The 21,136-nt window shown below is 50.5% G+C and overlaps 1 protein-coding gene across 4 annotated transcripts; it reads left to right on the top strand.

The window, feature by feature from the left end:
- The first annotated feature begins 6,397 nt into the window (after positions 1 to 6,397).
- On the top strand, positions 6,398 to 21,034 carry nap1l1 (nucleosome assembly protein 1-like 1). 4 transcript variants are annotated; one of them, XM_056588784.1, is made up of 15 exons: positions 6,398 to 6,505; positions 9,089 to 9,125; positions 10,331 to 10,416; positions 11,312 to 11,414; positions 12,015 to 12,156; positions 13,129 to 13,209; positions 13,940 to 14,068; positions 15,240 to 15,311; positions 15,393 to 15,532; positions 15,887 to 16,032; positions 16,169 to 16,188; positions 16,442 to 16,564; positions 16,750 to 16,782; positions 16,896 to 16,946; positions 19,721 to 21,034. In XM_056588784.1, exons 2-15 carry the CDS (start codon positions 9,109 to 9,111, stop codon positions 19,757 to 19,759), a joined length of 1,182 nt encoding a protein of 393 aa, XP_056444759.1. In that variant the 5' UTR covers positions 6,398 to 6,505; positions 9,089 to 9,108; the 3' UTR covers positions 19,760 to 21,034. The 4 variants fall into 4 exon arrangements, with proteins under 4 accessions (XP_056444759.1, XP_056444760.1, XP_056444761.1 ...); XM_056588785.1 differs by lacking the exon at positions 19,721 to 21,034 and adding an exon at positions 18,667 to 18,704; XM_056588786.1 differs by lacking the exons at positions 6,398 to 6,505; positions 9,089 to 9,125; positions 10,331 to 10,416; positions 11,312 to 11,414 and adding an exon at positions 11,456 to 11,483.
- The last annotated feature ends 102 nt before the right edge of the window (positions 21,035 to 21,136 follow it).

The following is a 21,136-nucleotide window of genomic DNA, read 5'->3' as shown; positions in this document are numbered from 1 at the left end:
AAACACAGGTGTTGTGAGAGCTTGTTCCAGTGCATTTGTGCCTTGAAGGTGTGTTTGAATAACATTCCCTGTAATATTCTTAGTAGATCTTAGCTGGAACTTTTTTCTAAACAATACCATCACCAATCAAAATCATTCCAATAATGACGTGCATGTAGGCAGCGGCCAATCGCAGCATAGTATATGCGTGAGTCGCGCCCACTGTGTAGATAATATGAATGGGCCGTCTCACCTGTTGTGTTCAGATTGGACCAGACCCTCTGTGTACATGCCAGTATCATGCACCCAGTGTCTTGTAGTATTGGCTTTACTAGCGCACCTGTCCTAGCTCACCTCTCCTAGCTCACCTGTCCTTGCTCACCTGTCCTTACTCACCTGTCCTATCTCCCCTGTCCTAGCTCACCTGTCCTTGCTCACCTGTCCTTACTCACCTGTCCTAGCTCACCTGTCCTAGCTCACCTGTCCTAGCTCACTCATCCTAGCTCACCTGTCCCTGCCATACTGAAGACAGACACCCGGGCGGGCTTGTGTCACTACAGACCAATCACTTGGGTTGCCACAGTCTTCTGATTGGCGGAGCCCTCATGTGGCAACACAGCCTCCTGCACTCCGAGTCCAGCAGTGCTTCATGTCTCAGTGTGTCCCAAGAGCCGTCGGAGCCGATCCGTGTGTCCGCACCATAGAATGTAGAGATCAGAGGAATCACCTGTGCCTTGTAGGAGGAGGGAGAGGGAGGGAGGGGGAGGGGGGGTGAGGTCAGGGCGGAGGTCAGGTGGGAGTGGTCAGTTACAACTTCAGACTAGATGTCTTCAGTGAGTGTGCTGCCCTCTGAGTTTAAAAGTGAAGGCACCTTGGGATTCTTCATTACACCTGTACTTTGGTTCACCTGTACTGGGGTTCACCTGTACAGTGGTTCACCTGTAGGTTCACCTGTACTGTGGTTCACCTGTACAGTGGTTCACCTGTAGGTTCACCTGTACTGGGGTTCACCGGTACAGTGGTTCACCTGTAGGTTCACCTGTACTGGGGTTCACCGGTACAGTGGTTCACCTGTAGGTTCACCTGTACTGTGGTTTCACCTGTAGGGGAATCACCTCCAACTCACTCGCAACACAATCATCAAAACGCTGAATAAATAACAAAATGGCCGACTCCATCTGCATCTCCACACCCACAGCTCAACTTCACTCTGTATAACAGTACTAATACTGCCACTGTAGTATACATACTACCACTACTATACTAGTACTATACCTGTACTGATATCAACCCTGCTTACTAATGCAGGGCCCCCCTAGGAGGTAAACACACAGAGTTCCATGACTCCCACTATACCCAGTACTCACAGTGCAGTATACTGATAGAGAGTACACACTCCTACAGGAATCAGTAGTGTCAGTATGTGCCACATGATGCCTTAGAGAAGAGCCCTCATTGGCTCAATATATCCTGACCCCACCCACTGTTGTCAAAGTGACACAAACACAGGCTCCGAAAGTTGCTACAGAGGGAGGGAGTGAGAGAGAGAGAGAAGAGAGGGAGAGAGAGAGAGAGAGAGGGAGGATGAGAGGATTGTACATCTCGCTCTTCAATCGATCCTTTCTTCTTCACCTCATCTGTTTTTGTGTCTCTTTTTCTTTCTCTCTCACTCTCTTTCTCTGTATTCTGTTTAACTTTGTTTTTTATCTGGCTATATTTTACGCTTTTTGTCTTTGCTTTTCTAATGTTAATATTTTGTTGATTTTAACTTCGTGTTTGTCATGTGACTGGCTTGGACACACCTCTTTTAAACTCAGCAATATGATGATTTCACGGCGACTGTAAAGCGATAAAGTTTCACCAAATAAAAAAAATGTGGGCCGTCCCACCGCTTTGGTTCTGAACCCTGATTGGTTGGTTTGGGTGTCGGTCATTGTGTCCTGAGTCTGAATTCATCCATGTTCACATTATTAGAAATAACCTTAAATCGTACAAACTTAAATTATTTTTTTGTTGTAAACGTGATGAGTCCAGCACAGCGACCCGACAGGTTAGCGTCATAACGCCTCACGACCGCTAAAAGGGAGCTGTGCCGTCCTGACGCCTCACGGCCGCTAGAGGGGGCGCTGTGCCACGTGTCTCAACCATGGAGCCACCCGCTGATCTCCATGCGTCATCCGCACGCTCTGAGGTCCTGTTCGCTGATTGGCTTAGTGAGGACCAACCATAACGAAGGGTCACTACTAAACAACAAGATGTCATCCAGCAGGTCTGTTCCATTATGTCCATGGTCTGTTCGTCCTTAAAGTTGTGCGTGCAGAACCACAAAGCATAGAGCAGGACTGTATTCCTCAGTATAATGTCCTTTCACTGTGTGTGTGTGTGTGTGTGTGTGTGTGTGTGTGTGTGTGTGTGTGTGTGTGTGTGTGTGTGTGTGTGTGTGTGTGTGTGTGTGTGTGCGCGCGCGCACGCTTGTGTGTTTGCTGGCTCATCAGTATAGGTCACTAGATTTCCAGAGAGATAGATCTATGGATAATAAAAGTGCTGTTGAGGGCTTCTCTCTTTCACACACGGATCAGACCAGCTTCCACTCACTGTATACATACATGCACACACACACACACAGATAGTCCGCACAAACACACACACACACACACACACGCACACACACACACAAATAGACAGTCTACACACACACACCCAAACACAAACTATATATATATAAGCTGTATATACTGAATACAGTACACATATAAGCCTTTATCTCCCTCTTTGTCTCTCCCTCCGTATATGTATACATATACACATCTATATATATTATATGTACATACACATATAAGCCTTTCTCTCTTTGTGTGTGTGTCTCTCTCCCTCTGTCTGTGTCTCTCTCTCTCCCTCTCAGTCTGTGTCTCTCTCCCTCCCTCTCATCTCCTTTGCCTCCTCTTGTCGCCTCCTCTCCAACCCGTCTCCTCTCTCCTCTCCTCTTCTTTGCTGTTGCCATGGTGATCCATCTCCGAGGTAACTTGCGGGGACCAGATAATCAGCCGCCTCCCTTTCCCCGACCCAAATCCGTCTCTGCGCGGCCCCCTCGACGCAGAGGAAGGTTCGAGGGTCTTGTCTGAATGTACTTCAGCAGAGAGCAGAAGGCTGCGGTGGTGGTTCAGGGTGTAGGGCTTCCACCTCCAAGCTTCTGGGTTTGATGTCCTGAGCCTACCTTATTCTCCAGAGCAGTACGACGCCTAATCCACTGGTCCCTATCGTCACTGAGGGTCTGGGACCCAACCTGCTTTCACAGCGCGCTTTGGAGAAAACCCCAAAAACGATCATAAGTTATTGCAATGAATAATGAATAGCAATGGATAGATGGTAAAGTGTTTGGGGGTGGTGGAGGGGCTGGTGATGGAGGTAGGGTGTTGGGGCCGATGGAGGGGCTGGTGATGGAGGTAGGGTGTTGGGGCCGATGGAGGGGCTAGTGATGGAGGGGGGAGGGGGTGGTGATAGAGGGGGAGGGGGAGGTGATAGAGGTAGTGTATAGCGGGGTGATGGAGGGGGGGGGGGGGGGGTGTGATGATGGAGGGGGAGGGGGTGGTGACGGAGGTGGGTGTAGCGGGGTGATGGAGGGGGGGGGGGTGATGGAGGGGGTGGTGACGGAGGTGGGTGTAGCGGGTTGATGGAGGGGGAGGGGGTGGTGATGGAGGTAGGGTGTAGTGGTGACGTGTCCCGTCGGTATGCAGCAGGATTACCGCTCCCCAGAACCGGCCCGCCGGCCGGAACAAAGAGGAGCGCCGACGCGGAGCTTCCTCTGATCCCGGGGGATCAGCGGGATCAGCCGTCAGTCAGGGCCATCAGGACCCCCCCGGGGCCATCAGGAACCCCCCCGGGGCCATCAGGAACCCCCCTGGGCCATCAGTACCCCCACTGGGGCCACGTGATACACAACATTGCATGCATAACATAACATACATGATGCAAAACTGTAGGCACAAGAGATGAAGTCATTGATCTACAGATCAATCCTCTCCTCTCTTCCTCTCCTCTCTTCCTCTCCTCTCTTCCTCTCCTCTCCTATTTTCTCCTCTCCTCTCTTCTCCTCTCTCCTCATGTAGGTCACATGTCCGGACCTTTGTGTCTGTCAGTTTGCGGTCCGTCCTGTTAAAGTATTCATGCTCTCTTTAAGAAAAGACACCATCACTGATTCTCTCTCTTCCCTCTCCCTCAATTATTCCTTGGATTGTGTGAGTGTGTTTTTGTGTGTGTGTGTGTGTGTCTGTCTGTGTGCGGGTGTCTGTCTGTGTGCATACGTGTGTGTGTGTGTGTGTGTGTGTGTGCGTGTGTGTGTGTGTGTGCGTGTGTGTCTGTCTGTCCATCTGTCTATCTGTCTGTCTGTCTGTGTGTGTGCTTCTGTGTCTGTCTGTCTATCTGTGTGTCTGTCTGTATGTGTGTGTGCAGGTGTCTGTCTGTCTGTCTGTGCGTATCTGTCTGTCTGTCTGTCTGTCTGTCTGTCTGTCTGTCTGTCTGTCTGTCTGTCTGTCTGTCTGTCTGTCTGTCTGTCTGTCTGTCTGTATGTGTGTATGTGTTTGGTCTGTCTGTGTGTGTGGGGGGGGGGGAGTAATAGGCACAGGAAGCAGTATTAATATTTGAAAGCTGTAGCCCTGCATCTCCCCTTACCGGAGATGCTGCTGGTGATGACCATACTGCCGGGTCACCTGACCACCACCTGGTCACCAGACCACCAGGTCACCTGACCACCACCTGGTCACCTGAGCACCACCAGTTCCCCTGCCCACCACCTGGTCACCTGACCACCACCTGGTCACCTGACCACCGGGTCACCTGACCACCTTACCACAGGTCACCTGACCAGCTGGTCAGCAGGTCACCTGACGGGCCCCCAGCAGGGGGGCAGAACACTACGCAGAGCGTCAGTCTGCTGCAGTGTCATGATGTCAGGACTCACTAGTGACATCACAGAAGCTGAGGACCTCCTCCGTGTGTGTGGCTGTGTGTGTAGGCATGTTTGTGTGCACGTGTGTGTGTGTGTGTGTGTGTGTGTGTGTGTGTGTGTGTGTGTGTGTGTGTGTGTGTGTGTGTAGCTTATTTATATCTTTAAAGGCCACCATGCTGCTTGTTGCTAAGAGACCATCGGTTCCCTGGCAACGGAGACACCAGGTGACACAGCGAGGTGTACTCACTCCTCCACCCTCGGGAGGGGGTCCGGGCCCCAGAGGTCAGCACCCGGAGGTGGGGGTGCTCTTCTGGAGCCCAGGGGTGGGAGGGGCCTCTCAGGGCCTTCCCCCCCCCCTTGGGGGCCACGTGCGCCCATAGGGCCCCAGAGCAAGAGGCCCCCCCCTGCTGAATGTCTTCCAGGATGTTGAGAGGAGACGATGTCTTGGTTATTCTGGGAGGAGGTGAGTATCAGAGGATGAGACCTGCTCTGCTCCCAGGGCTCCCTTCATTCACCAACAGGACATTAGATATAGCCTTCAGGACACACCTGACATCATAAGAATCTCTCTCTCTTCTACTGTCTCTCTCTCCCTTACTCTCTCTCTCCCTTACTCTCTCTCTTATATCATCTACCTGTCCCTCCCTCTCTCTCTCTCTCTCTCTCTCTCTCTCTCTCTCTCTCTCTCTCTCTCTCTCTCTCTCTCTCTCTCTCTCTCTCTTTCTCTGCATGACTCAGGGAAGCTCCCCTCACATCCGATCACAGATCTGACCTTTGGAGAGAGAGAGAGAGAGAGAGAGAGAGAGAGAGAGAGAGAGAGAGAGAGAGAGAGAGAGAGAGAGAGAGAGAGAGGTGATGACAGTAAGAGGGGGAGGGAGTAGAGGTGTGTATTTTATTTTCAGCCCGCTGAAGTGATGAATGATTCACCCACTCAGTGTCTGGAGAGATTCACAGAACACAAACAATAACACAAAACCCTCCTACAACGTCTAGTGATCTGCAATATCACTATCAATATTCCTTATGTATATTTTCCATACAGATAAAACTCTTTTAAATGACATTGAATTGAAATATAGAGTCAGTGTGGGTCTTAGACAGAGCTGGTGTCTTAGAGATGATGGTATAATATAGATCTCATCTTCATTATAATATACTATAGACCTTATCTTCATGATAAAATGACATAGATCTCATCTTCATTTTAGTATGCTTTAGATCTTATCTTCATGATAACTAACTTTAGGTCTTAGCTACATGATAACTAGCTATAGGTCTTAGCTACATGATCACTAACTTTAGGTCTTAGCTGAACTAGCTTTAGGTCTTAGTTACAGGTTAACTAGCTTTAGACCTTAGCTATGTGATAACTAGCTGTATGGCTACATGCTGCTATGGATGCTCGCGGCCCCGCCCATGCGCGGCGTGCCACACGTGACCACCGCTTTACGTGATGACGCTGAATGTATATGAGCGCGGGCGGCGGGATCTCTCTCCCTTTTTACCGCCATCAGAGCGGAGTGTTTTCACCCCGGTCCGCTTCCCCGCCTCACATCCGAGCCTCACCGCCCGCACCACAAGGTAGGAGCCGCGTCGAGACTCTGACACCACACCCGGGGTAGGGGGGTAGGGTGCAGCTGCCCGCCGCGGGGAACTCTGGTCGGCCCACCGCGGTACGCGATGGTTAACGGTTCTGTTGGCTCGAGAAGACCGCAGCCATCGCGCTCCTCCATGATGGTCCGCCCGGGACCCCCCATCGCTGACACACGGTCCCCTCCGGACCCGGTCTGTCAGCGGGTCCGGTCCTCGGTCTCAGATGAGGTCCTCTAAAGGAGACCCTATAGTTTAAAATTAATATTGGGACTTCTGCGGTGACGCGGATTTTAATTCGGTCTTGACCTTATTTCGGTGACGAGGCTCCCGTTAAAAAGGGGTTCAGCCTGCTGCTAGCCCAACGTGATGCTAGGGCACCGCGTCGGGACCCTAGCATCGGCACCCCGCTGGTTAGTTGGGCTAAGTGCCTCTAGACAGGAGCCCCTAATGCCAGGCTTCACTTTTCAGCCCAAAGTGCGCATCAAACTAGCAGAGGAGCTAAGCCAGAGCTAGCGTGGGGTTAGCGGAGGCTAGCTGGTGAGCTAGCCCCACGCGCTGGGGATGGACTGGGGAAGATGCTAGGCTAACTCTGCTAACCAACCGTGGACCTACTGTCAAATTATCAGATTTCGCTGGCGGGCCTGTATAATGAAGAGGCTTGGCGGGTTATGGGGTGACGTGATGAAGTCTTGACTTTGGTTATTGGTGAAGGGGTTACTGGGTGACGTGATGAAAGGTAGAGTGGTTATGGGTGAAGTGATGAAGCTTATACTGGGGGACGTGATGAAGGGGTGAGTGTTTATGGATAAGTGGTAAAGGGGTGAATGTGGTTATGGGTGGAGGGGTTACTGGTTATATGATGAAAATGTGAAGTTGTTATGGGGTGATGGGATGAAGGGGTGAGTGCTTGTGGGGTGACGTGAGGAAGTCGAGTATGGGTGAAGGGGTTACTGGGTGAAGTTATGAAGGGGCGTGTGTTTTTCCAGGGTAAAGTTAGGATGGGGTCAGTGGTTAAGGGGTGAGCATGGTGATGGGATAGTGTGTTCATGTGTGGAAGGGATGATGCTTGGTTGTTCAACATGTGGTCGGACAGAGGTTGGTTGGAGCTGAACTGCCATTCAGGTTCAAGTTTGCTTTGAGGGGGAAAACGTAAAATAAAAGTTGAGTTTAAACCAACTGGTGTTCATCATTTAGTGAGTTTCCTTTGTGTGTGGAGTGGGTGAGGATGTTCTTGTAGACCACGCTGCTGTAGCTCAACACATTCAGGTTCATCAACCTGACATCCTCTCCATGGTAGACCTCCATATAATCAGACACACTTTCCGTAATGCATCGGCAATGAGCTCGTATTTTCAGAGGGTTTGTCAGGCTATTAGGGACAGCTGTCTTGAGTTTCCTATACTTAGTCCAACAATAATGTCAACAATAATATTCATCAGGAATTATAGAGGAATGGGGACTTTTACTTTGAAGTTGTGCGTGTTTTGTTATGCATTTAATATCTGAATCATTGACTATGGGATCCTCACCAACGGTTCTAGAGAAGCACTGTTTTTACACCATGTCCTTAACGCTGGGAACTCCACATTAATAATTTGAGTTTACTATACAAGGTTAGAGTTGTTTGTCATTAGATACTTAATTGCAAGTTCGGTGATGTGAAAGTAATTTTCTTTTTAATAATTAGGACTATCGTAGATTAAGATGGAGATATAGATATTTGAAGCGTTTTAATTCTGAGTGAAACCACGTTGTGTACCCCGTACTGGTCTGAGTGTGCCCATGTGTACCCCTGTACTGGTCTGATTGTGGCCATGTGAAGGTAGTGGAGCTAAGCCCAAACTGATTGGTGCATTTGGTACCTGACACCTCCTCTACTTCCACACCCTCAGTCCTGTAGCATCACATGTAGAAACGGAGTCAACTAAATAATTAACTTTGTTAGTTGCAGCTAGGCATCCAAACAATCATTAACGCTGTTTACGGAACCCTCTAGTCTCCCCTCAAAACCACAGAAGAGGAAGTTTAGATGAGGAAGATCTGTGGTGTATAGAGGACGGCCTGTCCTGGGTGGTGTAGATTGAGGTCTGAGGTGAGTTCCGTATACCCCCCCCCCCCCCCACACGATGCTGCCTCTGTCACTAAAGGTTTAAACATCGTAAATTATAACAGACAAAAATAATCTGGATTACGCTGGTTTAATCTGGCATGTGGAAGCAGAGCAAAGAGTTTACCATTGACTATATAGAACCATCAAATTACTTTCACTACAACAGGTGGACACTGGGAGCAGACCAGTACAACCCCACTGTTCTACTGGTGGACTCTGGGTGCTGCCCAGTACAACCAGTGCCGTTGAAGCCTCATTGTTGGCCTGTCTCTGGGGGGGTTCGTTTTGTTCTTCCATGCGGACCAGGTGGGGGGTGTTAAGCCTGTGTGGGAATAGATGGTTTGGACCCATACTACCTCCCAGCCCAACAGTCTGCTGACTGCATCAGTCTCATCCTGGTCCTCTTCCTGCCTAATGGTAACTCTGGTCTCCTCCTAATGGTCTCTCTGGTCTCTCCACAGCACCACCCTACTCCGCTAAAATGGCCGACCTCGACAAGTAAGTAACTCACTTCTCCACTTTAGTGTCCAGGTCTCTCCCCTGCGGTCTCTTCACTGCTGGTCTCTCCCTCTGCAGGTCTCTCTCAATCGCTCTGTCTCTCTCTACCACTGGTCTGTTGCTCTCTCTCCACTCTCTTCAGACTTGCTCTCTTGAGACTTGCTCTATTCAGTCTTGTCCCCCTTCCCTTTCCTGTAGTAACGGAACTTTTACAGGACTAATGTACATCGGTCTAAAGCAGTTGGGTCTAGAGCAGAAGGGGTCTAAGGCACTCTAGACTGGAGGAACCCTAACAGGCGCTGGAGGAACACAGGCTATCATTACTGTGGCCAGGAAGAGAGGGCTTAATTATGTTAATCAGTCTAGGAGATGGGGCTGTTGAGCAGATATTGTAATTGGTTAAATGGCTGTTAAATCTTTAATGACTGAGGACAAAGAAGGCTAGACCACAATGACTCCTCGTTTCTCTGGTCTCTCTCGCCTGTATCTCCCTCTCCCCCTGGTCTGTCTCGCCTGTATCTCCTTCTTTCCCTCTGGTCTGTCTCGCCTGTATCTCCCTCTCTCCCCCCGGTCTGTCTCGCCTGTATCTCCCCCTCTCCCCCCGGTCTGTCTCGCCTGTATCTCCCTCTCTCCGCCGTCATTGTGTCCATCCTGTTTTCCATTGTGGTCTGGTAGTGCCCACTCAACACCTGCGGTCCAGACGGTGACATTTATACAGTGTTTTGACACTCGGCCGCCAGTGGGGGGCGCCACTCGCCCTGGCAGACCTTTCTTTCTCCTAAAAGTGTGGTCATCAAAATGGATCATATTCTGTAGTTTTGCTATTATCTGTGCCTGATTTTCACGTATTTGTGTAAATGAATAGTTTTGTTTTTCCGTCTTAAGTGTCATTCGATAGCTGGTCTTAACTGGTGTAATGGAGAGGCTCTGTGTGGCTCTTGGTCACGGCTGGCCGGTCCCAGTGCTTATTACAGTTAAACACCGCCACTCTGAACAGGCTGGGCACCTGGTGGGCTAGTGTGTCGGCTCAAGACACAAGATTCTGGGTTCGATCCACATTGTCTACTAGTCTACCTTTTAGGCCTCCTAGAGCCGGGTGACCCCTGACCCCTACCTGTAGGCCTCCCAGAGCCAGGTGACCCCTGACCCCTACCTGTAGGCCTCCCGGAGTTACTAATCACATGACTTGTGTTCCTCCTGAGCAGCAAGGAGCAGGAGATGGACCCCGCCGACATGGAGGACGTAGAGGAGGTGGAGGAGGAAGAGACGGGAGATGATGAGAACAGCAAAGGTACTGCGTGGAACACGGACCACAACACAACACCTGGCACCACATAAACACCTGCACTAAGCACTCAACACATTGCACTACACACAATCGACTCATCACACCTACACGACACACACACACACGCACTCGCCTCAACACACACTACTACTCACACTGAGCAGCAGCCCTGACACGAGTCCCTCTCTAAGGCTCCTCCTTCTGCTCCTTCTGCTGGTCTCCTGATATGAGGAGCACAGTGTATGTTAACTGGATGGTTAATGTAGGCTGCGTGGGCCAGTGGCTTGAGGTGGTGAGGCTGTCTGGGCCAGCGATGGCTTGTAGAACCCAGTGGGCTTTGAGCTGACTTTGATGTGCTACACTAACATCTCCTGCCTCCCTCCGCTGCCTTCATGGCTGAAATTAGACGTCTATTTTTAGAGCAGGATTATCTTTACAAAACAAAGACTTCAGGGCCTTGTTAGAGTCTTCTGTGGGTGTTGGAGGCATACTGCTTCCCTTCATCTACATGAGGTCTGCCAGATGCTGCCAGAGTTGGTGGATCTGGTAGAAGCGTGTGTTGAATTATGTATGATGAGACACTTCCACATGAAGTGGTTGCGTAGTCTGTGATTGGTCAAGTGACGTGACTGTAATCTGATTGGCCCAGTGACGTGACGTGACGGTACTCTCTTATTGGTTCAGTGGAGTGACGGTGCTCTGATTGGTTCAGTGGAGTGACGGTGCCCTCTGATTGGTTCAGTGAAGTAACGGTGCTCTCTGATTGGCCCAGTGACGGCCTGTGCTCTCTGACTGGCCCACTGACGGCCTGTGCTCTGTGATTGGCCCAGTGACGTGACGATGGGCTCTGATTGGTCCAGTGATGTGACGGTGCCCTGTGTTCGGCTCTGTGTTGCAGCCCGCCAGCTGACGGTCCAGATGATGCAGAACCCAGAGATCCTGGCGGCGCTGCAGGAGAGGCTGGACGGCCTGGTGGGGTCCCCCTCCGGATACATGGAGAGGTACCAGTAACACCAGTATAACCAGTACACACACAGCCTGGTGGGGTCCCCCTCCGGATACATGGAGAGGTACCAGTAACACCAGTATAACCAGTACACACACAGCCTGGTGGGGTCGCCCTCTGGATACATGGAGAGGTACCAGTAACACCAGTATAACCAGTACACACACAGCCTGGTGGGGTCGCCCTCTGGATACATGGAGAGGTACCAGTAACACCAGTATAACCAGTACACACAGCCTGGTGGGGTCGCCCTCCGGATACATGGAGAGGTACCAGTAACACCAGTATAACCAGTGCACACAGCCTGGTGGGGTTGCCCTCCGGATACATGGAGAGGTACCAGTAACACCAGTATAACCAGAACACACAGCCTGGTGGGGTCGCCCTCTGGATACATGGAGAGGTACCAGTATAACCAGTGTACACGCGCATGGCGAGGTACCAGTACTACTTGTACACACACGGCGACGCCCCTGGCGATCGCAGGGAAGCTGTTCAGTACACCTAAAAACCGTTAGAGGTGAGCTTGTAGCACCACGCATACTCTGCCCTCCCTCCGTCCACATCACCTATATGAACCCCCACCTCTCTCCAGCCTCCCCAAGGTGGTGAAGCGGCGCGTACACGCCCTGAAGAACCTCCAGGTGAAGTGCGCCCACATAGAGGCCAAGTTCTACGAGGAGGTCCACGAGCTGGAGAGGAAGTACGCCGCCCTCTACCAGCCCCTCTTCGACAAGGTACCCGTCAACCATCCCACTCACACCTGACCAGTACCCCGTCAACCATCCCACTCACACCTGACCAGTACCCCGTCAACCATCCCACTCACACCTGACCAGTACCCCGTCAACCATCCCACTCACACCTGACCAGTACCCCGTCAACCATCCCACTCACACCTGACCAGTACCCCGTCAACCATCCCACTCACACCTGACCAGTACCCCGTCAACCATCCCACCCACACCTGACCAGTACCCCGTCAACCATCCCACTCACACCTGACCAGTACCCCGTCAACCATCCCACTCACACCTGACCAGTACCCCGTCAACCAGAGCACACCTGACCAGTACCCCGTCAACCAGAGCACACCTGACCAGTACCCCGTCAACCATCCCACTCACACCTGACCAGTACCCCCTCCCTGTGGGTCTGTACCGTCCTGATCAGGAACTACTCTGCACACGCTCTCTCTCCTGACACGCCTCACAGGACACGACCTGATCACGGATACATGAAACTCTTCACGCTGAGATCCTCACGCTGAGATCCCCACGTCTCACGCTGAGATCCCCACATCTCACGCTGAGATCCCCACGTCTCACTCTGAGATCCACATCACTCCCCAGCCCCCCCTGATGGCTCCAGTGTCTCCTGCTGAGACAAACCGCTGATGTCCCCGGGGCTGCTAACTAGGCCTCTCATTACTGTTGATGCAGCACTCCCCCCCCCCCCCCCCCCCCCAGCTCCCATATCCTCCTCGGAAGGACGAGACACAACATTCAGACACCACACCTGACCTCAAATCCTTACCTATGCTGAACTCTTGAACTTGTAAACTTGTGTGGTATTATGAAATATTCAATATAGTTGGAGGAGGTGGTAGCTAGTTCTTAGCCTGGGGGGGCAATAGCGAGCTGTCAGCCCCAGTGTGAGCTGCTTGGTAATGATGCTACTGTGATGCTAACGCTCTTGTGTTTCCTCAGAGGAGCGACATCGTGAAGGCCGTCTACGAGCCCACGGACGAGGAGTGTGAGTGGAAGGCCGCTGAGGAGGAAGAACTGACAGTAAGTAACCAGGCACAACCCGTTAGAACCGGTATACAACTGCGACCATCAGCCGCAACCAGTAGGAACGATTCCCTATATACAGCTGAAACCAGAAGGAACGATTCCCTATATACAGCTGGTACCATCAGTACTAGGAACGATTCCCTATATACAGCTGGTACCATCAGTAGGAACGATTCCCTATATACAGCTGGTACCATCAGTAGGAACGATTCCCTATATACAGCTGGTACCATCAGTAGGAACGATTCCCTATATACAGCTGGTACCATCAGTAGGAACGATTCCCTATATACAGCTGGTACCATCAGCTGAAACCAGTAGGAACGAGTCCATCTATAGAAACCTTAATAACGGGTAGACGCCGACCAGAACCTGAACTCTTTTCCTGTTTTGATTTTGGCCCTACTGACATCACTCTGGGCTGGTAGGGTTAAGTTTGAATTCAGAAATGTCTTGACTATAAGGGTGATGAGTTGTGCTCCTCTGACTGTGGGTGATGAGTTGTGTTCCTCTTACTGAGGGTGTTGAGTTGTGTGTATGTAGGGAATGAGTTGTGTTCCTCTGACTATGTGGGTGATGAGTTGCGTTCCTCTTACTGAGGGTGTTGAGTTGTGTGTATGTAGGGAATGAGTTGTGTTCCTCTGTGACTATGTGGGTGATGAGTTGTGTTCCTCTGTCGGTGATGGAGTTGTTCTTGATGCAGTCTTGTTGTGTGCTCCATCAGGAGGAGATGAAGGAGAAGGCCAAGGTGAAGGAGGAGAAGAAGGATGAGGAGAAGGAGGACCCTAAAGGCATCCCCGAGTTCTGGCTCACCGTCTTCAAGAACGTCGACCTGCTCAGCGACATGCTCCAGGTAGGCCAATCAGAGCCTGGTGTGAGCCAGAGCCGCTCAGCCAATCAGGGGGAGCTTTGAGTTCGGGGGCCCCTCTGCTGGCTGCTTCTTGTCAACTTTTACACTAGTAACATCCTTCATGAACATCCACTTTTACACTAGTAACATCCTACGTGAACATCCACATTTATAGTAGTAACATCTAGGGCCCGACCGATATTGATTTTTGAGTGCCGATGCCGATTATTTTCAGAGAAAAATTACGATTTAATCGGCCGATTAAAAACAAAACAAAAAAAAGCCTATAAAACGTAGTTTTTGATACCTTAAATGTACTTTAAACACTTTTGACGAATATGTGAATTGAATGTAGAACCTTTGAGTGTTTTAGAATACATTTACAGTCAAAAATGAGCAATGTAAAATAAATAACTAACTCCCAATGTGCTGCGCTCGTGAGCAGTGACTAACACGTGCGTGCTGAGCAGTATGGTCTCACCGTTGGAGTCTACAGTATAACAAATTAACATGGCCTGGGACCTAAAGAAAAACAGGCACAACATGCTCAAACAACGCGTCTTGTGTACATTGGTGAGCTGCCTGAGCGAGCGTGCTTTCATGTTGTACGGTAAAATTCAATCTCCTCTTTTTTACTCCAGCTAAAGTTGTTAGTTAGCAAGGCGAGTAGGAGCGCAATCTGCAGGATAATAAGCGCAATAATATTTCTAAAAAAAATAAATAAGAAATCGGTTGTAATCGGCGTCTTTTTGGCAGATGTTGATTATTTTCAAAAAGGCTATTATCGGCCGATTAAATCGGCAGGCCGATGAATCGGTCGGGCCCTAGTAACATCCTACATGAACATCCACATTTACACTAGTAACATCCTACATGAACATCCCCCTCACACTAACCATCGCTAGGTTAACCCATTCCCCGTACACAACAAAGTTAGCTAGGATAAGATGCTACATGAAGTACCTGCCTAAGTGCCAGGACGTACAACATGAAAGTGCATACGTTATATAAGTGCCATTTAAACTGGTGCACATTTTAGATTACAGTAGCGATGAACATGGAGCCCTTCTATGTTTGAAGACGGATTGTTCAACATGTCGTTGTGTGATTTCATAACCTTCCATGAGGAGGGATGCGTTAACTGGGTTTCGTGAACTTTGGTCTTTGTCCACAGGAGCACGACGAACCCATCCTTAAACATCTACAAGACATCAAAGTCAAGTTCTCTGACCCGGGACAACCCATGGTGAGTTGGGACGCGAGACACCAGTGTTCACACATGGGTCTTTAGATCCACACATGAACTGAAAGGTTTTCTGTCCTCCAGAGCTTCTCTCTAGATTTCCACTTCGAGCCCAACGACTTCTTCAGCAACACTCTGCTGACCAAGACCTACAAGATGAGGTCCGAGCCCGACGAGACGGAACCCTTCTCCTTCGACGGGCCCGAGATCATGGGCTGTACCGGGTAGGTGCCCCTCACTGCATGGATGGAGGGCTCAAAGCTGCTCCATGTCCTTTAGGGCACTAAATAGCCTTGTGATGCCGTGGTACATCCACCTGTCGCCCTCCTGTATCCCTGGCGGACGACCCCCTCCTCTGCGGCCTCCCTCTGACTTTCTGTCTTGAGAGGGCTGGGGGTTATTGGTCCAGTAATGTGGGGCCTGGATGGACCTGAGAATGGGAACGCTGATGAAGGGTGATGCAGAAGGACTCGTGTCCTGTGTATGGACGGACAGAGGGTCTGTGTAGGGACGGACTCTCCAACTCCCAGTCCTGACCAGAAGGTCTGATGTTGACCCCGGTGTTTCCTGCTCCTCAGCTGTGTGATCGACTGGACCAAGGGGAAGAACGTAACGCTGAAGACCATCAAGAAGAAGCAGAAGCACAAGGGCCGTGGCACGGTGAGGACGGTCACCAAGACCGTCCCCAACGACTCCTTCTTCAACTTCTTCACGCCGCCGGAAGGTGAGGAGCGGTCTTACCTGTCCCTCAGGAACCCTCGAGGTTCAGCCCACTCTAAAGAGGGGAGCTGCACACAGACTGTTCACCTTCATGTCGACGTGGAGAGGTCTCTAACCTTCTGTCCTTCTCCCTCTTCCAGTGCCCGAGAGCGGAGAGCTGGTGAGTGGATGAACTTTACTTTGACGTTCCCAGTGGTGGCTGGCTGTTGTCACCATGGTGAGGCCGTGACGGTACGGTCGCCATGGTGATCCTGTGTCGCTATGCAGTATTTCTCTAGCGATCCATCTAGTTTCTATGGTTGTAACCCCGTTACCGTGGTGATGGCGCTTGGGGGGGGGGTTACCATGGTGTCGCTCTGGGTGGTCTTTAACGGGTTGGGGTCTAACGGTGTCTGGTAACGTGTCCCCTTCAGGATGAGGACTCTGAGGCGGTCCTGGCGGCAGACTTCGAGATCGGACACTTCATCCGTGAGCGCATCGTTCCCCGGGCCGTGCTGTACTTCACCGGCGAGGCCATCGAGGACGACGACGATGACGTGAGTCAACTAGTGGTCCCCCGACTGACGAGTGGTCGTCACCCGACTGACTAGAGTTACCCCTTCTAAAACTGTCACCAAACTAGTGGTAACCTTGTAAGAAGATGCAAGGTTTCCTTTTGACCCATAAGGTGCTGATGAACTAATGAGGGTGACTCGTGGTAACCCTTGTTTTCCCTTTGCAGTATGATGAGGAGGGAGAAGAGGCCGATGATGAGGTAAGACCAAACTAGTAGATGGTGGTTGAGACGGAACTTACTAGGTGTTGCCTTGGTGATCTGGTCTTAAAGACTCTGTAGCACTAACTGTACTATGTCCGTCTGTCTATAAGGAGGGAGAGGAAGAGGCTGATGAGGAGAACGACCCCGACTACGATCCCAAGGTAAGACCACAGCTCCTGTGTGATGAAGATGGTGTGGAACTGAAACGGCTACCGCAGTGGTCCTTGATTGGACCTGTCCTCGTGCTAAACATAACCATGTGGTCACTAGCTGGGATCATTTGTCCACTCCCGCTGATCTGTTAACACCGTCAATTGTGACGTTTTAGTCAGTGTGTTTTACTTTATATTATGATTTTCATTATTTGGCTTTATTTTTTATTTATTTATGGACCATCTTTCAGTCAGGGACTAAGGATGTAAATTGGCCTACGGCTATAATCCTGTATATTTACTTCTTTTTATTATTATTATTATTCTTTTGTCCCTTTTAGTAAAAATGATCTCTCAAACTACCCCTCGCGTCTCAGAAGACTGGTGAAACGCCCCCTTCTGGAGGATACTGTAGACCACCTACTGGTCTTCTAGCCTGTAAGGTGCATCTCTGATTGATGACCTTTACAGAAGTAAACTAGACATGATTACTTTACTGCTATGGCTGGCATCGCTGCCACACCAACACAGCGTTTCGATATTAGCATATTTGATATTTTCCTCCATAAGTTTGGGGTCTCCGGTTATTACCTTTGTTGTTTGGCGTAGGACCACTGCTGTAGCTGTTGGTTTGTTGGGGTTCAACATACAGAATACATATTGTCAAGTGCTCCGATCCGTGCCCCGGATCCCTGATGTCACCACGTTGAGAAACCTAACCAAACTCAATAACATTCAGTACCCATGCATGCCCATACCTGCTTACCCACTTACACTCCAAACGTGAATAAGTGACTCCTTGGATAAAGCGGTTATGCATAGGTCGGGGAAATGCCTTATGAATGTGGTTTTAGTAGCTGACCCTCTGCTGAGAGCTGGTTATGGTGAATAAAGGCTTTGCTAACTTGTACATATTCCAGTACACTAGAGCAAAACACTTCTTGTATTTCAAGTCTTTCTCAATCCTAACTTTCATTTCATGCTACAAAACCCTCTATCCTCAAAGATGACTTTCCCCTACCTAGATCCATCCTAAAGAGGAAAGGGTAGTGAGGTCTGATCCCCAATGTCCTGGTTGACCCTACCACCCCCTCAGTGACCTGAATGTCCTGCTACCCCCTAGAACAACACCCCTTATTGACCTGAATATCCTGGTACCCCCTAGAACAACTCCCCCTTATTGACCTGAATATCCTGGTACCCCCTAGAACAACTCCCCCTTATTGACCCGAATGTCCTGGTACCCCCTAGAACAACACCCCTTATTGACCTGAATATCCTGGTACCCCCTAGAACAACTCCCCCCTTATTGACCTGAATGTCCTGGTACCCCCTAGAACAACTCCACCCTTATTGACCTGAATGTCCTGGTACCCCCTAGAACAACACCCCTTATTGACCTGAATGTCCTGGTACCCCCTAGAACAACTCCCCTTATTGACCTGAATGTCCTGGTACCCCCTAGAACAACACCCCTTATTGACCTGAATGTCCTGGTACCTGGAGCAAGACGACCCTAGTACCCCTTAATGACCTCAGAATGCTTTGCGCATCACGTTGGATAACACTGTGCTAAATGACTGGATAAATCCATAGACTGCCAAGTCCTCGACCTGACGTCGTGCTCAGGGCTCCGTGACCTTCTGTATTCTGCACTCTGTTCAGTCGTTGTGTTCCTCTGGGATGCCTTGGTTAAGCCAGCGCCTGTGTTATCACGTTTCTCCACTAGGTTTAGCGGGGTGTCTGTAGAGCACTAACAATATGCTGGTAGGTACCCATGGCTCTCCTCCCATCACCTTTCCTTTTGCCTGGCTTCCATCTCCCCATCCTCCTCCACCTCTGCTCCCCTCTCTCTCCCCCTCGTCTCCCTCCACCTCACTAACCTGTTGGGGTGTCGTGGCGTTCCCTCTAACCCGTCGTCCCGGTAACCAGGGCTATTCTGTATGTTGAGAGGCCTCCCCTCCCCCCCCCCCCCGTTTGGTTTGCTTGTGTGCCCGTTCTAGACGTCGCCATGCTGGACATGTTCCTAATTTCAGGGTTTACTTTAGCGAGACTGAACCAAGGCAGACCAGTACACACAAAGCATATCCCAGCAGGTGTCCTCACCAGTAGGACCAGTGGCATGGGTCAGACCTGGCCGATTGACCAGTTGAATATGGATCTGAGTAATCATGGGGAAACCTGCCTTTCGAGTTTTACTTCTGATACGATGCTGGAAAACCAGATGTTTTCCAGCAGTGGGCTTCCTGGTCAGGGCCTTGTCAGGGCCACTTCCTGGTCGGGGCCACTAAATGTAGGACCCTTTTTGTGTACGGAGTAGTCCTGTGTTTAAAGCATCTATCGGTGTTGAAGCTCAGGTAGAATGGTGGAACACGGTCATGAAGGCGTTTGTCTCTGGACCAGCAGAGTTCAAAGACCACCGTTATTGTAGCCTTTCACTGAAACGTCTGCCACAGCCTTCATGCATTTCCCCCGGCCAGCAGGGGGAGCACTAGGAATGGAACCATCACACCTCACACATTACCTTTATGAGCAGGTCGGCTGCTGTTTGTTTTGTGTTCAAGGCATCATTGGGGATGTGCGCCTTGTTATGCTGACTCCATTACAAGCCCTTTGAACTTTCATTACCTGGTTGACCTCCCAGACGAACGATTCAACCCAACCTCCCCAATCTTGTCTCTGGATAGTCCAGTGTGTAGTGGTGTGCGTGTTTGTGTATGCACCTGTAGTGTGTGCGTGTGCGCCATGTTAACCCCTCCCTCTCCGCTATGGTCTCGTTGCAGAAGGACGCCAACCCAACACCCGAGTGTAAACAGCAGTGAGATCGCCCCCTGCTGCTCGGAGGACTAACGACACTGTAACAAGACTCCTACTAGACTCGCACCGCCTTATGATGTTTTGTATTTTTCTTGGTAGAAATAAATTGAAGAAAAAAAGAGAAAAGGGGTTTAAGATTTTTGTTACCAGAACTGTTCTAACCCAGCGAGCCCGGCTCGGTATACGAGGTCTTTAGCATCTTAAAATACTAGTGATCCCGTAGTATTTTAGCGTCTTAAACCCTGGTATACGTGGTGTTTTTCCGTTGTGTTCTCCTCTGTATTATAGCCCCCCTGCAGGTCGCATGGTATCCTCCGCTAGGTTTACTCTCACTTTGGTTGTGTTTACTCGTGGACAACAGCTGATGCAGGCAGCGTCACCGTGACGATACTCCCTCCTCCCCAGTATCCCCTGTCCTGTCCCCCCCCCTCCCCCATTTCTCCAGCCCTTCAGGGTCGGTCTGGAAGATTCTGTAGCACTTGGGACCCGGCGGGGGTGGAGGATGGATCAGAACCAGTCGGTCATCAGGGTCCTAGTGACCCCCCCCCCCCCCACATCAAACCTAGAAACCCGGGTCCACTCCCTAAATCAAACATTCCAGCATCCCTGGCCGGCACCCGACCAGGTCAACTAACAGAACCATGTGTCGCCGCTGCTCAGGCCTTCGGGACCAGTTAGCTCCCCAACCCCTCCCCAACCCTAGCCCCTGCACTTTGTACCGTCAGTTAGCATCCAGCGCACTAGCTTCAGTCTAGCGGGTTGCATGCTAACACGTGAGCCTGTTTCTGGCTGGTTGACGTGCTAGCCTCCGTCTAGCGGGTTAGTCGTGTCTGGCGTTGAACTGGTGTTGAAACCTCGTCTGATTTTTAGAGAGCGTTGCATGTGTGTGGGACCGGCAGACGTAGTGCACCAAGAGAGATTCCAACCCGAGGTCGGAGGTGTGTCACTTCTAAGTCCCGCCCCAAAGGTCAGCTGACTCACACCTTGCTCTGACCACGCCCACCCCCTGGGGTCAAAGTTCAACTTTATCACTGTGAAGGAAACAAAGCACCAATAAGAAGTTTGCCCCCCCCCCTGCCTGAAGCACATTAGAGCAATAAGAGAAGATGATTGGCTCCCCCCCTCGTGGTCTGAACTGCCCCCGGTGGACAGCCAGGGTATAAAGTTAGCAGCTGTTGTCAGGGTTAAATGCTATGCTACAAGTTACCAATGTATTCAATAACTGTACGTGTATATTCATGAATAAACTGGTTCAACGTGTGCTGCCGTCTCTGAGTCGTCATTATGGTGCCTCTCTTAAGGTAACCTTGGTTTATTCACTATTGACTCAGGAGTCGATGTTCACTGTACTTGCCTTCTGCAAAACGCCTCCTTTAGGGAGT

The sequence above is a fragment of the Gadus chalcogrammus genome, chromosome 4 (assembly GCF_026213295.1).
Source record: "Gadus chalcogrammus isolate NIFS_2021 chromosome 4, NIFS_Gcha_1.0, whole genome shotgun sequence".
Taxonomy (NCBI): domain Eukaryota; kingdom Metazoa; phylum Chordata; class Actinopteri; order Gadiformes; family Gadidae; genus Gadus; species Gadus chalcogrammus.
Note: the sequence above shows the minus strand (reverse complement) of the source record. Positions and strands in the feature narration are given on the sequence as shown.